At 33.1% G+C, this 17,580-nt stretch overlaps 2 protein-coding genes across 2 annotated transcripts; both read left to right on the top strand.

The window, feature by feature from the left end:
• Positions 1–1,430: 1,430 nt before the first annotated feature.
• LOC116877592 (olfactory receptor 6C2-like) lies at positions 1,431–2,363 on the top strand. Its single transcript, XM_032874351.1, has one exon. It carries the CDS (start codon positions 1,431–1,433, stop codon positions 2,361–2,363), a length of 933 nt encoding a protein of 310 aa, XP_032730242.1.
• Positions 2,364–16,644: 14,281 nt separating this feature from the next.
• LOC116877593 (olfactory receptor 6C2-like) lies at positions 16,645–17,580 on the top strand. The gene has a single exon (XM_032874353.1). The coding sequence runs from the start codon at positions 16,645–16,647 to the stop codon at positions 17,578–17,580; it is 936 nt and encodes a 311-aa protein (XP_032730244.1).

Genomic DNA, 17,580 nt, shown 5'->3' on the forward strand with positions numbered 1-17,580 from the left:
TGGCTCAGGTCATGATCCCAGAGTCCTGGAATCGAGTACCACATCAGGCTCCCTGGAGCCTGCTTCTCCTTCTCCCTGCTACTCCCTCTGCTTGTGCTCTCTCTCTATCTCTGACAAAATAAATTAATAAAATCTTTTTTAAAAAAGTGTTAAGAATTATGTCAACATATGAGAGACCAGCAAAAAAAAGTATCTAGAGATTAGAAAGCAAAAAAATGGCAGGTAAACATGTATGTGGTATTAAGGTAAGTTATGAGAGAATGCTATGAATATTGGGTGGTTGAAGGTACACATTCTACTTAGAAATTTCCTAAACTTTAAAAGCAAAAAAACAAAAGTGATAAATTCTGGCACATATTATTTCAGTAGGTTCTTGAGAACAAAACAGGGCTATAGCATATTGATGATTGAATGTAAGGTAACTAAAAGGTAAATCATTCTGGACAAGGTAATTGAAGTAGTTAAAATAAACTTAACACTTTATCAGCCATGTACATTCTAAGTACTTTATATATTAGTCTTTAATTTTTTGATGAAGGAAAATATTATTTCCATTCTGTAGATTATAAAAACTGAGTCACAATTAAAGCAAGCCATGCTTGAAGAATGTGTTTAATAGCTCAATCTGAAATTTTTTGTAGTTAGTGATATTAAGAACAATATTTTGAAATTTGTTTCAACCTCAACTAAACAGTTTGAAAACTAAGAAAAATTGTAATTATTTTTTAGATCCCTATATATCTTACATCCAACACATACATATTATCATTCTATACATATATTTGTCACCAAGATACTTCCTGTCTTCCATACCACAGTGGGAAATTAGTGTAATTTTAAAAAGAAAATATGAAAGTCAGGGAAATGGGTGAGTGAGAAAGGGGTTGTTTAAGGAAACACATATTTATAAAATTATAATACTAGAGCTCATCATCTTCAATAATGGATATGTAGAGACTATATAGTGAGACTCAAACTATTTGTGATTTGCTCCTTACCAAAACAAAACTTCAGGGAAACGTATGAAGGTGATAATGAAAGTTTAAGATTCAGCTTTAGGACTCAGTCTGTGAATAGGGACAAAATGATCTCACAAAACATTAGCAGTCAAATCTATCTGTCGGGAAAATCAAATTCCAGGTATAAGTAAAAAATATATAAATTGCAAATAAAATGTAATAAGAAGGAAGCACCCATAACATTTTGGAGTGTGATAAAGATTTTTCTGATTTTTTAAACTATCTTCTGAATTTACCAAAAACACCCAATTGTAGAACCTAGAATACCAGTGTATTGATAATATTTGTAAACAAAAATTTTGTAAATGCATGTGATTATTTGCTTAGTTTTTTTTCCCATTAATTACCATTGCATCTATATCAAATATACCTGAATTTTAAATGCAGATTGATTGAAGTCAGAAGTCAATGATGAGAAACCACACAATAACAACTTTTATCCTGTTGGGACTGACCAATGATCCACAACTGAAGATTATGATTTTCATCTTTCTATTTTTCACTTATATGTTGAGTATAACTGGGAACCTGACAATCATCTCCCTTACCTTCATAGATTCTCACCTTCAGAATGCCATGTACTTTGTCCTACAAAATTTCTACTTCTTAGAGATCTCATTTACCTCTGCTTGTATTCCCAGATATTTGTACAATATATCAACAGATGACAAGGCAATCACATATGACAATTGTGCCCTTCAGATTTTTTTTAATTATATTTTTGGTGTAACAGAATTTTTTCTCCTGGCCATGTCCTATGATCGATATGTTGCCATCTGCAAACCCCTGCCTTATGTGACGATCATGAACAAGAGGGTCTGTAGAAGACTCATCCTTGGGTGCTGGACAGACGGCTTCTTGATCATTCTCCCACCACTTAGCCTGGGCCTAGATCTGGAATTCTGTGACTCTAATGTTATTGACCATTTTTTCTGTGATGCATCCCCCCTCCTAAAAATATCATGCTCAGAAACATGGCTTATAGAGCAGATGGTCATAGTCTGTGCTGTGTTGACCTTCATTATGACCCTCATATGTGTACTTCTTTCCTACATATACACCATCAAGGCTATTCTACGATTCTCTTCTCCCCAGCAAAGAAAAAAGGCATTTTCTACATGTTCTTCCCACATGATTGTAGTCTCCATCACCTATGGAAGCTGTTTTTTCATCTATGTTAAGCCTTCAGCAAAGACATCAGTGGCCACTGATAAGGGTGTGGCAGTCCTTACTACATCCACTGCTCCTATGCTGAACCCCTTCATCTATACCTTGAGAAACAAGCAAGTAAAACAAGCTGTCAAAGACTCAATCAAAAGAATTGCATTATTCTCAAAGAAGTAATAGTATTTGCTAAAGTAGGTACCACGTTTTCATAAAAATATCTTTAGTTCCTAAGTATATATCTTTAGATTTTTATGTCATTCCTTTCTAGCTAAGAGTCTATTTCAGAAAGCTTTCTTTAAAAAAATTTTTATTTATTTTTTTAAGAGAGAGAGAGTGCACAAGTCAGGGGAGGAGTAGAGGAAGAAGAGAAGGAGAAGCAGACTCCCTGCTGAGCAGTGAGCCTGACTAGGGGCTTGATCCCAGGACTATCATGACCTGAGCCCAAGGCAGACCCCCAACCGAGCCACCCAAGCAAAGCTCTCTGAAAAAGAAAATGTGATACATTTCTAGGAAACAAAAGAAAGTTTCACATCTTAACAAGCCTTTACAAAACTGCAAACAAAATGAGACAAAATAAGCAGAACCAATGAGTTAATTGTATATTTTGGATAGAGTAATTGTGTCTATTGCCTTCTCCAGTTCTAGCTTTTAAGAGCATTTTTTGATGCCAGGGACCATTTCAGGCACTGGAGATAGAATAGAAAACCTACAGGTTTCTTGCCCTTAAATGCCTTACACTTTAGAAGGGATATGTGACTAGTGCATTAAATAAAATATGAACATCACTGTCAACCTACAATTGTCAGGAAGCAATAGTCAAGCAAAAGTGTGTATTTGGGATCAAAGAATTCAGGTACCAGAGTTGCGCAGCAATGTCCTACTAGGAAGCAAAAACCAGGGGTTTTAAAGACAAAAAGGGAATGCTTATGTAAGTTGTCTACAAAAACTTCGATTGGTGTTAGCAGCAGAAAACTAATCTTGGCTAAACATAACTGGTTGTTAAGGCCATCACTAAGCAAATGTCCATTACTGCAGCAAGTTGTAAATATTCTTGCAGAGTCCTTGAGGTATTTGGGATTAGGCCCGGTTCAGAAGTTCATGGTTTTACCTGATGAGGACAAGCATATAGCCCACCTCCTTAATGGCCTCCCAGATGCATTTTAAAACCCCTTGACACCAATGACTCCATTTTATTCCACCTTTCACAATTATAAACAACAAAAATATCTTTAAGTGATAAAAAGGAAGCTATGACAAATGTTTGCCTCTTAATGCCTAAGCTGAATTATAAAATGTAAATTCTTACAATTTTGAATACTCAAAAAATCACTGAATAGCAGGTTAATTTGAAGTAAAAGTGCTAACAATTCTTGTTAAAAGACAAGTAAATTTATTTATTTATTTATTTGTTTGTTTTGTTTTGTTTTTGTTTTTCATTTTTTTATTTAATTTCTTTTCAGTGTAACAGAATTCATTGTTTATGCACCACACCCAGTGCTCCATGCAATACGTGCCCTCCATAATACCCACCACCAGGCTCCCCCAACCTCCCACTCCCCGCCCCTTCATAACCCTCAGATTGTTTTTCAGAGGACAAGTAAATTTCTAAAGACAGTGGTTATATATCTGTATCTGTATTTGTTTCCTCACCCTTATAACTATATGCATTGGTTATTGAGAAACAGGTAAAAAATAGAAAATAAGGAAAAACATGAAATGTATCTTAATTAGGTGCAGAAATGACTACAACTCAAAGGAAACCTATAGAAGCAGTACTTTCATCTATAGTACACAGTCAGCCATGAAAACAGTGGCTGTTAATAAGGGCATGACGGGGCTCCCTCCTTCCTATGTTCAGAACTACTTCCTGGACCCATTCATTGACACCTCGAAAAACAAGGAAGTAAAACAAAATTATAATGACATTTCAGGGACCTTGATTGTGAAATAATATTTGATATATTTGATTACATAAAATATACCATTTAAACTGATTTATTTTTTAATTTTTTTATTTATTTTTTATTTTTTTATAAACATACAATATATGTTTATCCCCAGGGATACAGGTCTGTGAATCACCAGGTTTACACACTTCACATCACTCACCATAGCACATACCCTCTCCAATGTCCATACCCCCATCCCCCTCTCCCAACCCCCCTCCCCCAGCAACCCTCAGTTTTTTTTGTGAGATTAAGAGTCACAGGGTTTGTCTCCCTCCTGATCCCATCTTGCTTCACTTATTCTTCTCCTACCCCCCTAACCCCCCACATTGCATCTCCACTTCTTCATATCAGGGAGATTAATTTATAATATGGCTATAGAAATGTCTGAATTAAATATGTGGCTTACATCACCTTTCTATTGGAATGCTTCAGATATTTAAGCAGTGCAGGTTAGTAGTGGACTCGGAATATAGGTTCTGTTTATTAGACCCAAAATTCTGTATTTGACTAAAGAAAACTTCAAAGAAACACTTCTAGCAAAAAAGATGTCTTCATAAGACTTCTCAAGCAAAACCTACATGGAATGAAATCAGTATAAGTAACATTTAAAAATATTAACCCTAATATTAAAAAATGCTCACAGAGACTTAACCCATAAAATGCAGTACATCTTTTTAATGTAAGATTAATAATGTACAAATGAAATTAATCTGTGGGTTAAGAATGAAAAGAACTTTAGAAAGAAAATATAAATGTAGTGATCACTAGCATAACATAACTCTAATTTTACTTTAAAAAGTGTTGAACTTTTAAATATATAAATTAAGATAAAAAATAGGAATCTGAATATGTAAGCAATGTGGTTTTTTAAGAGCAATACTCCTTGGCATTGAGTAGGCAGGAAGGATGGCTGAGTGCAATGAGTTCAGGAATCCTGGGAAGCTCCTTCTAATGCAGGCAGAGCTTTTTGGCAACTCACTGTACCAATTGTTGTACAGCATTAACTTCAGTTCATACAAAAGCTCTGACTGTGGTGGAATCATTTTTTCCACATCATTTTTTCACCTTTGCCCAACCTTCTCCCATTTCCTTCATTGGTCTAGTAGATGCCCTCACTCCCAAGGAGACAATACTAAGAATTATATCCTCCTTGTCCAGAGCCCCTGATCTGATAAACTGGGTGTTTCCAGAGATGAGTGGACTTAATGACTAAGTTATTAGAAATTATCAGTTTCTGGGAATTTAGATTGCAATAATAACCCTCACTTGTCTTGAGACAAGTTGTTGGAGGAGGCCTGCATTATAGGATAAAAGCCCCTACTGCTCAGGCCCACTAATAATAGCTTACCTGAGGGCCCAGACTGAGAAGTTATAGTCCTCCAGGTCTTGTTCTAAGACAACAGGTCTTGTTCTAAGGCTTTTTCAGCCCAAGAATAATTACAACTAGTCTCCTAAATTCCTTAAAATGTCTAAAATATTAAAAATATCTTTTAAAAAATCTTAATATCAACAACAAATTATTTTTGAGTGCTTATTCTACACCAAGCTGTATGTTAAACACTTCATTTCTTTTCAACTTATATAGAGAAAATTTCATAATGCACAGTACTGTCTCAATCACATCAACAAGAATCAATTTATAGCCAACTTGTTTCATCTACAAACAGGTCTATTCCTTCCAACCCCTACTTGATTACTTGAAACAGATACATACATTATTTCATATACATTTCAGTATGACTCTCTAAAAATATAAATTTTTGAACATTGATGATAATATGTAATATAGCACATAATTCACTGTGTACAGCTTGATGAGTTTTCAAAAGCAATGATACTCATGTAACCATCACACAGATCCAGATACAGCACATTTTCAGCACCCCAGACATCTCTTTCATACCACTCAATGTCAATATCCTCCCAAATGCATCTGCTCCACTGACTTACAATGCCAAAGCTCAGTTTTGTATAATCACGAGCATCAAATGAATAGGAATACACAGAATGTACAATGCCAAAGCTCAGTTTTGTATAATCATGACCATCAAATGAATAAAAATACACAGAATGTACCCTTCAGGGTCTAGTTTCATTTGTTTGACATCGTGTCCATAGAGTGGTCCAAGTTGTTGTGTTAGCAATTTATAAGTTCTAGTCAATTATAGAAATATAGCACAATTAATTTAGCCATCTCCTATTAATAAATATTTAGGTTGTTTCCTATATGTGACTATTATAAATAAAGGTCAAAGAACATTTTTGTACATGTTTTTTGGCAGACATAAACACTCATATCTGTAGAATATAGAACTAAAAGTGAATTGATAGGCTATCTCTTAGCCATATGTTTAGCTTAGTTGACATTTTCAAACAACACTCAAAAATAGTGTACTGATTTATCTTCCTGTCAGCAATATATATGGATTATAATTGCTTCATATTCTTGCCAACATGAAACTTTGTCAGACCTATTAACTTTAGCCATATTATGACTGATGATGTTGAATACCCTGTTATATGTTTTTCAGATATCAGACATCTTATTTTGTGAAGTGCTTATTCAAATAATTTGTCCTTTCTATTAGATTTCTTTCTGTTTGAATTTTTTAGGAGTTTTATTAATTTTCTATATGTCAGTCCTTTGTCAGTGGCAAATACTGACGTTATCTCTTATCTATGTCTTATCTGTTCATGTTGTTTATGTTAAATTTGTAAAACAAAAGATCTTAACTTTAATGAAGTCCAATCCATCCTTTCATTTCTGTTGTTGATAGAGGGTTCTTTGTTTTTTGTTTTGTTTTGGGGGATTTGTTGTTTCAGAAATCTTTGTTAACTAAACATCATGAAGGTAGATAACTATGTTCTATTCTATAAGTTTCACTCACAGTTCTTACAAACAGTAAGAACTTTGTAAGAACACAGTTCTTACAAAGGTTAATGGCCCATGTAAACTTGACTTTTTCTATGGTTTGAGATAGATAACTATGGTCTTTTTTTCCATGTGAATATCAAAATAACAGAATTATTTCTTGAAAAGATTCACTTTTCTCCTTGAAATCAGCAGCAATTTTGTCATCATCAGTTGATATGTGAGTGAATCTTTTTGAGGTTTCATCATTTAATTCCATTGGTATGCTTATCTCTGAACCAACACTATACTATTCTATTTATAGTAGCTTTATAATAAGTTTTCATATCAAGTAGTGTAATCCAAATAACTGTCTTCTACTTCCTCAAGTTTACTTTGTTCTTATCAGTCCTTTTTTTTTCATAAAACTTTAAAAACCTTGGCAACTTCTACAAGTAAAAAATTATCTTCAGTGATTTTAAGATCGCATTGAACCAACAGGCCAATTTGGGGGAAATTAATGTCATTATAACATTAAGAACTCTAATCCACTAAAACAGTCTCATTTGTGTCTTTGATTACTTTCAAAAATATTTTCATTTTAACTGTATAGAAGCCTTGCACAATATCGATAGACATATTTCTGGTATTTGATAGATTCATTCCTCAGCCTTTGATAATACATTGCTATTTTACATGGAATTTTTTAATTTTTATTTTCTAATTGTTTGTTGCTAGCTTTAGAGGTACTATTGTTCTTTAATATTGACTTTTATCTAGCAATCTTCCCAAATTTAGTAATTACTAATTCTTAAATTTAGTGATTAATTCTAGTGATTTACATGTGGTGTATTTTAAATATGTCAGCACACAATAAAATAATATGCAAATAATTACAGGCTACTATATTTATTTTTTTCTTTATTGCTCTGTCTAGGTCCCCCTGGTAAAATAATAAATAGAAATGGTAGGAGTGGACATCCTGTTATATTCCTCAACTAAACAGAAAAGATTTCAGCATTCAGAATAATATACTTAGGAATAAATTTAACCAAGGAGTTGAAAGTCTGTACTCTGAAAATTATAAAACACTGATGAGGTAAATTGAAGATACAAATAAATGGAAAGATATTCGATGCTCATGGATTGGAAAAAATGATATTGTTAAAATGTTCATACTACCCAAAGCAATCTATAGATTAGGTATCACATGCCTTGATTTCAAATTATATTACAAAGTTATAGTCATCAAAATAGAGTGGTGGTACTGGAGTGAAAACAGGTAAAAAGATCAATGGAATACAATAGAAAGCCCAGAAATAAACCCAAACAAATGGTTAATCAACCTATGACTAAGGAGGCAAGAATATACCTTGGGGAAAAGACAATTTCTTCATTAATTGTGTTGGGAAAACTGGACAGCTATGTGCAAAAAAAAAAAATTGGACCACTATCTTACACCATATACAAAAATAAATGTAAAAATTATTTAAGACTTCAATGTAAGACCTAAAATCATAAAATTCCTAGAAGAATACAAAGGAAATAAGCTCTCTTACATTGGTCTCAGCAGTTTGGGGGGGACCACTCTCCTCAAGGGCAATAAAAGTTAAAATAAACAAATGGGATTACATCAAACTGAAAAGCTTCTGCACAGTGAAGTAAACCATCAACAAAACAAAAAGGCAAACTACTGAATAGGAGAAGATACTTGCAAATCATACATCTGATAAGAGGTTGATATCCAAAATATGTAAAAAAGTTACACAAGTTAATATGAAAAAGAATACACAACCCAGTCAGAAAATGGACAGAGAACTTGAATGGACATTTTCCCAAAGATATACAGAAGGCCAACAGGCACATGTTCAACTTCACCAATCATCAGGGAAATGCAAACCAAATCACAATGATATACTACCTCATACCAGTCAAATTGGCTATCATCAAAAAGACAAAAAGTAACAAATATTTGTGAGGCTATAGAGAAAAGGGAACTCTTGTCTACTGTTGGTGGAAATGTAAATTGGTCCATCTACTTTAGAAAACAGCATGCAGGTTCCTCAAAAAATTAAAAATAGAACTACCAAATGATTAAACAATTCCACATCTGAGTATTTATCTGAAGAAAATAAAAACACCAATTTGAAGAGACATATTACTGCACCCCTATGTTCACTGTGGCATTATTTATAATAACAAAGATATGGAAATAACTTATGTGTTCATTGATAGATGAATGGATAAAGAAGGTAGGATATATATAATGTATAAAATGATGTATTATTTATAATACATATTATATATACATGTTAATATGTATTTTATAGAACTTAATAAAATATATTTACATAATTATATGTATTATATAAATAATCTGTAATGGACTATTACCCAGCCATAAAAAAGAATGAAATCTCGCCATTTGTGACAACATGAATGAACCTGGAGGGTATTACACTACATGAAATAAGAGAAGGACAAATACCATATGACTTCACTTATATGTGGAATCTAGAAAACAAATGAACAAAAACACAAAACAAGGGTGCCTGGGTGGCACAGTCAGTTGAATGACTTTTGGATTTGGCTCAGGTCATGATTGCAGGATTGTGAGACCAAGCCCCACATTATGCTCTGTGCTTAGCACAGAATCTGCTTGAGACTCTCTCTCTCTCTCTTTCTGTCCCTGCCCCCAGTGCTCTCTCTCTCTAAAATAAATAAATAAATCTTTAAAATACAAAATAGAAACAGACTCATAGATAGAAGAAATGGTTTCCAGAGGAGCTAGGGGCTGGGTGGCAGGTGAAAGAGGTGAAGGAAATTAAAAGGTACAAATTTCCAGTGATAAAATGAATCATGAAGATGTAATGTACAACACAGGCAATATAGCCAAGAATACTGTAATGATTTTGTAAAGTGCCTGATGGTAGCTAGACTTATCACGAGGATCATTTTTTATGTGTAAAAATATTGAGTCACTGTAATTTACACCTGAAAAAAAAGTATATTGTATGTCAATTATATTTCACTAAAAAATAGTAACATATTTTCTAGATTCCCTTTATCAGACTAACAAACTTAATTTCTATTCCTAGTTTGCTGAGAATGTTTAATAATGAGTGGGAATTATGGTTTATAAAATGCTTTTTTCTACATTACTGAGATTATCATATTTTTTCCTTCATTCTACTAATGCGGTGGATTGTATTTATTGATTTTCAATGGTTAAGCCAACCTAGAATTTCTGTAATAAACCTCACTTTATGGTTACACATATCATTTTCTAACACTCTGTTTAACTTGATAATTCATATTCAAGGATTTTTATGATTATTATGACAGAAATCAACCTGTAATTTAACTTCTTGCAAAATTGTTTCCAATTTTGGCATGAAAGTATTCTGCCCTCATAACCAAGTTGAGAATTATTCTTCCTTTTACTCTTCTCTGGGTTGGTTTATATAAAATTAGTATAATTTTTTTTCTTTAAATATTTGGACTAATTTACTAGTGAAGCCATTTGGCCCTGAATTTTTTTTGTGAGATTATTAATTATGGAGTCAATGATTTTGACTTACATTGACATATCTTTATATTTTCTTTTTCTTTCTAATTCTTTTAGTTGTGCTTTTAACATAAATTAATATGCTATTTTAGGTAAGCTATTTTATTGGCTTAATGTTCTTTATGACATACTTTATTATTCTTTTAATATCTGTTGCATCTGTATTGATATTCCTGTTTTTCATTTGGATAATTTCCCATTTTTATTCTTTTGCTTCTTCTTGACTATACCTACAAGTTTAACTTTCTTAAAAACTTATTTTTTAATTGCAATTGTTTTTTTATATTATATTTATTCTCTATAGAACTGATTTTTACTCTTATTATTCTTCCTTCTAACTATTTTGTTTTAGCTTGTTCTTCTTATAGTCTCTTAAAGTGAATGTTTAGGTCACTGGTTTTCAATATATTAAATTTTCTAAATTTTATATTTAAATAAAAATTTCCCTCTACACAATTATACTGCACACATTTTGATATGTTACATATTATTGTAAGATGAAAGAAAAGTTACTGTTACAACCCAGATCTCAAGAAATTACTACAGCATAAACTATAGTTTTTTTCTAAGTGCTCAGGATTAATCCAAGGAAATAATATGAAAATGAAAAGCAGTAGTGAATGCCCAAACCAGGTGTTTATTGTGTAAATATAGTAGCTTGATGTGAAAACTATATATGATAATATGCACAATTAAGTTTATTATGGAAAGAAAAGATATCTTTGCATGAATTTTTAAAAACTATATGTGAATCTATATAGACCCACCTTAGGAAGTGCTGAAAGGCAAAGATGAAAAAGTATTTTTATTTTTATAAATACTCATATGTGTTCATATGTTTCCTTAAAATATTAAAAAGAATTAATTGCTTTGAGTTTTCTAATGTTTTCCTGTTTTATCCTTTTTAATGATTGAGAAAAAATGATTACTGGAATAGAGTTGTGATCTTTCAGCTTCCATACATTTTAGGAAAGGAAGGCAGGAAACGCAGACTACTTCTTGACCATCTGGTTTTTTACTGTTGCCTCTTGACCTGTGTCTGTTGTTATTGTTTATCTTTGTGTCTCTAAGGACACTGACCCCACTGCTGCATTTTAGGATTTTTGCCCAGATTCATTATAAAGGCTAATTAGTGATGTTTGCAACTGGGTCACCAAGGACTTAGTTGTTTATTATTTAGTTTGAAATTTATCATATAAATCTTAATAGTGTAAAAGCCTCTTATCCTTTCCAGAGAAGTCATAATGGTGACTTCAAAACAAGAGGGGGAAATGGTTTAACTATATTTTACTTTCAACCAAGAGAGAGCTACAAAATACTTCCTGGGCAAAAAAAGGACCAAAATTCTTGGTCTGAAAATCTCAGTGTGTTGAAGATGAAAAATACAAGGAGTTCTAGGCTCTCCCAGAGCATTAGGCAGGGTAAGTAGAGTAATAAACCGAGAACCTAGTAAATCCCACACAAACTTTTTCTAATAGATCCTCTTCATCAAATTAGCTTTTAGGGCTCATTGTTAAATAATTAACTGAAGGTAAAATTAACCCTTGGAAGGTTAAGTATAAGTATAGGGTAAGTATAGGGGTCACTTCATTTTACTTTTTATCTTTACTTTCATCTTTTTCTGTCTTTGGTAAATTTACATGTTAATTTTTCTCTGAAAAGCAAATGTAACATGATTTACCAAAATCAGATGTAAATAATATTTATTATATAAAGACACAGATCTTTCTGAGATGTATTTTTTGATGCTGCTTTTTATAGTTTACATAAAAATAATGTAGAGTTATGTGCAGTGAGAAGTTATCTCTGCCACACACTCATTTTCTCTTTAAAGAGAAGACGTATATTACATTAAAATCACTGATACGACAACTTACATAATATTGACAAAGTTTGTCATCCTAGATCATTTTTAAAATATAAAACTCTTGTTTTTTTAATATTTTTTAAAGATTTTATTTATTTATTTGACAGAGAGAGACATCACAAGTAAGCAGAGAGGCAGGCAGAGACAGGGGAAAGACAGGGAAAGCAGAGAGCCCAATGCATCACTCAATCCCAGGACCCCAAGATCATGACCTGAGCCAAAGGCAGAGGCTTAACCCTGTGAGCCACCCATGTGCCCCTAAAATATAAAACTCTCTTAAAGATGAAAACTATTTTCTTAAACCTTGTCTCTTAAAAACAGCATTAATGAATGGAATAAATGAAAAACATTTTGGAACAAGGGTTACCACCTAGAGGGTCCAAGAAAGAGCACGGTACCATGTAAAGCTCTAGGAGCCACTGGAGTGAGGAATAACAGATTGAGGAAGTTAAGCAGGCTTGAGAGTATCTTTCCACTTCATTAAAATTATCCTTTGTAGTTATTATTGTGTGCCCCTTTAGTTCCTGGGAAGATCAAAGTTCTTCAAAAAAAATCATTGTCACTGGAGTCCGGTGAAGGTGACAGTAAACCTTGGGGTTTAGTTGTAGTAACTGGGCATACAGTGAGAGATAATCCTGCCCTCATCTCTGGAAAAAGTGAGTATTTTACAGGACAAATGAGAGCCAGTCACAGCACAAGCTAACTGATTTTTGCCAGGAAATTGAAAAGCATGTTGCCTTCTATCCACTTATATAAGAGACACCCAAAATCTGGAGATACTATTTCAAAACTAAAAAAGTTTTTGAGGATGTTAGTAACACTAAGTGTGATAGCTAAGGAAAAACTATAGAACAACTATTAAGCCAATGCAAAAATTAGTGAGTTCTTAAACTTCAGTTTCAAAATATGAAAATATGCATTAAAGAGACATAAATGGAAGTTTAAGAGGGAAAAAAATATTTTTCTGTGGAAGACAAGAATAAAAGTTTTAAATGTAAACTGAACAGATGACTATTTCATGGTGTAAATTGTATGAATTAACACCCAACAGCACCAGCCTTTATAAAATATGTGTCAATAATCTTGAAAAAAGACACAATACATTACAGTAACTTTAGCATAGATACAATTAAAGTGGCATAGTGAGTTGAAGGAAACCATGATAGGAATGAAGTTTATAGATCATACCTTTGTAAATGTATACAAAATTTCTAAGTGAGTATCTTTTTCCTTGAAATTTCATTTGCAGGAATTATTACAAAATCATGCAATAGTGTTCATAAAAACCTGGTTTTTGCAGACATTTTAACCTTTGTAGAAAACAAAGATTTATAAAAGGGTGTTGGAAATTGATATATTTTAACATTTTAACCTTTGTAGAAAACAAAGGTTTTTGGTTTTGCAGACATTTTAACCTTTGTAGAAAGCAAAGATTTATAAAAGGGTGTTGGAAATTGATATATTTTCATATAAATTTTTGAAATAATAAGAATTTACCAAAATAAAGAGCATCAGAAATGATGAATACCTAAATTTGTATCAACATGGATGGGACTAGAGGAGATTATGCTGAGTGAAATTATTCAAGCAGAAAGAGTCAATTATCAGATGGATTCACTTATTTGTGGAGCATAAAGAATAACACAGAGGACATTGGAAAATGGAGAGGAGAAGAGAGCTGGGGGAAACTGGAGGGGGAAACAAATGATGAGAGACTGTGGACTCTGAGAAACAAAGTGGGGGTTTGGGAGGGGAGGGAATAGGGGTTGGGTGAGCCTGGGTATTAAGGAGGGCACGTATTGCATGGAGCACTGGGTGAGGTGCATAAACAATGAGTTTTGGAACACACACACACAAAAAAAAAAAAAATAGATTACATTCAATTTTAAAAAACTGGAATTACATAAATACAGTGGATTGAAATTAAATAGAATTAAAAGAAGTATATTTTATAATAGAAATGTAAAAATATTTATAATATATTTTAAGAAAAATAGAATGTGAAAAATTATTATTTAAATATGTAAATTTTTTACTTCCAGTTTGAATATCTTACTGACAGAGTCCTCAAGAAAGCAAAACAACTACCAAGAAAAATAAAACTATTTAACTGTTTGAAAGCTAAAGTAAGTCACAGATGCCAGTTAATAGTTCAGCCAGCATGAAAGGTAATAACATTCATGCATATCATGAAACCACCACCCTTTTTGCTGTTATTACCTTTCATGCTGCTTGAACTATTAATGTTAGATACTGGCACATATAAAAGTTTAATAATTAAAATTAGTGACAAAGCAGTTTCTTTTTTTAAGATTTTTTTAATTTATTCATTTATTTGAGAGAGAGAGAGAGATGGGGGGGCAGAGAGAGAGGGAGAGAGAGAATCTCAAGCAGACTTCCCACTGAGGGCAGAGCTTGACCTGGGGCTTGATCCCACAACCCCAAGATCAGACCTGAGCCTAAACCAAGAGTCAGACACTTAACTGACTGCACAACTCAGGCGCCCCAGAAAGCAGTTTCAAGATGACACCCAAATAGGACAGAAGATAGCTTTGAATATATAGGCAAATGAATAAGATATATATGTATTTATACAACAATATGTCTTACCATTGACTGTAAGTCTAGGATTGTTAGTTTCAGAGCTATCCCAGTAAAAAAGACAGCAGTCCCTGATTTCAACAAACTTACCTTCTCACTGAAAGTGCTAAAATGGAAGTAACAATTATTTGTTATGAGAGCATAAATAAGGACCAGTCAATACAGACATAAAGTTGAGAAAACTTCTCAGTAGAAATGATGCTCAAAGTGAAAATCACAAATAAGGAGTTGTACCTGGGTAGTTTTGGAGACTAGGAAGTAAAGATGGAATGTGGAAGAACAGAGAGAGATGTGGAAGGAGAGATTTTTTTTCCAGATAGATTACCAGTGTAAACCACTTAACACAAAACCTACGACATGATAAATTCTCAGTAAATATAATCTATTCCTCTTACTATAAGAAATGTGGAGTAGAAGGAAGGTATCACTTATACAGACCATAAATCCCACTTAGGATTTTGTGGTTTTGATGTCAGTCACATGAATTATCTGTAGGACAGAGATAATAGTAGCTGCCATATATGAAGCATATACTATGCATCAGATTTTATCATAAATATATTACCTCATCTAATCATCTTAACTGTATATGGTAGATACTCTTATTATCTCCATTTTAGTGATTAAAACACCCTGAAGGCATGAGAGGTTAGGAAACTTGCCTGAAGTCATAGAGATGTGGGCAGGAAAGCCAGGTATTGCATGATGGAGGTCTCACAACAGGTGTGTTCTTAATCAGCATGATGCTGCCACTACAGCTTAGAGTAAGAAAGAGAGTACAGACAGGTGTGTAGAGAATATATTAAATATTTTTAATTTGATTCTGAACTTGATAATGTGTGATAATGAGGTATTACAATGTTTTCCATACTTAAACAGACTGAAATATGTGAGGTTTTTTCCAGCTGTGTATCATTGGTCCCAACATTTCTTCATATGAAGCAGATAAATTGTGCATTAAAATACTCTCTGTATCATGTGTCCGGTGGACACTGAGTGTAAATTACATACCACCAGAGAAACTTAAGAAGAGAGTCAGAGAAGTGATCCAACAATTTGGAAGTTGCATGTCAAAACATGAAACAAGACATAAACACATGCTTGGTCATCGTGCCACGATGCAAAATACAAGTCACAGATGGATCAACAGCACCTGATGGAGCCCAGATCAGCTGTTATAGATTTACATTTTATCATGACCAAATCCTCAAGAAAAAGCATAAAACAAACTAAATTGAGATATTCATCTTTGAAATAAAGAAGAAATGTTAGATATAAGAAGAAAACATAATTTTGTTGAATCACAATTTAATCACATGAAAAAATCCTTTCTTGGGTATAGATTAAAACTGTGAGGGAAAAGAAAATGAGATGGTAGAACAATTTTTTAAAATATGTTTAAAAAATCTATCACAAAACTGCCAAAAGCATAAAATAAAATAAAATAATTGAGTAGCCAGAGTATTGGCAATATCATTTATTAATTTATAAAAGAAACCACATGTTCCTTTGTATGCTATCTCTGGTAGTCACTGTTTATTGCCATCTAGCTTTGACACACTCTATTCAAATAAAATATCTATGAATTTTACGTCAAACTGAATAAAATTTAGTAGTCAGTGATGAAAAACCACACAGTAACAACCTTCATCTTATTGGGACTGACAGATGACCCTCAACTTCAGATTCCAATTTTTATATTTCTACTTATCACTTATATGTTGAGTATAACTGGGAATCTGACCATCATATCCCTCACTTTAGTTGACTCTCACCTTAAAACACCAATGTACTTTTTCCTACAGAATTTTGCTTTATTAGAAATTTCATTTACATCTGCATGTATCCCTAGATACTTGTACAACATAGCAACAGGTGACAGGTCAATTACATATAATATTTGTGTTATTCAAGTGTTTTTCATCGACATCTTTGGAGTAATGGAATTTTTCCTCTTGGCTACGATGTCCTATGACCGCTATGTAGCCATCTGCAAACCCCTGCATTATGTGACCATCATGAACAACAGAGTCTGCAAGAGGCTCGTAGTCGGCTGTTGGATGACTGGCTTGTTGATCATATTCCCACCACTTACTCTGTTCCTAAATTTGAAATTCTGTGATTCAAATGTCATTGATTATTTTTTCTGTGATGCATCTCCAATCTTGAAGATTTCATGCTCAGACACGTGGCTCATAGAGCAGTTGGTTATTGTCTGTGCTGTGCTGACCTTCATTCTGACCCTTCTGTGTGTTCTTCTGTCTTACATTCACATCATCAAGACCATTCTACAATTCCCCTCTGCCCAACAAAGGAAAAGAGCTTTTTCTACTTGTTCTTCTCACATGATTGTTGTTTCCATCACCTATGGAAGCTGTATCTTCATCTATGTCAAACCTTCAGCAAAGGAATCGGTGACTATTAATAAGGGTGTGGCAGTGCTAATGTCATCCATAGCTCCCATGTTGAACCCATTCATTTACACTCTAAGAAACAAACAAGTGAGACAAGCCTTCAGTGAGTCCTTCAAAAAAATAGCACTTGTCTCAAAAAAGTAA

The sequence above is a fragment of the Lontra canadensis genome, unplaced genomic scaffold, assembly GCF_010015895.1.
Source record: "Lontra canadensis isolate GAN:19392208 unplaced genomic scaffold, GSC_riverotter_1.0 scaffold53, whole genome shotgun sequence".
In the NCBI taxonomy this organism is placed as follows: Eukaryota; Metazoa; Chordata; class Mammalia; order Carnivora; family Mustelidae; genus Lontra; species Lontra canadensis.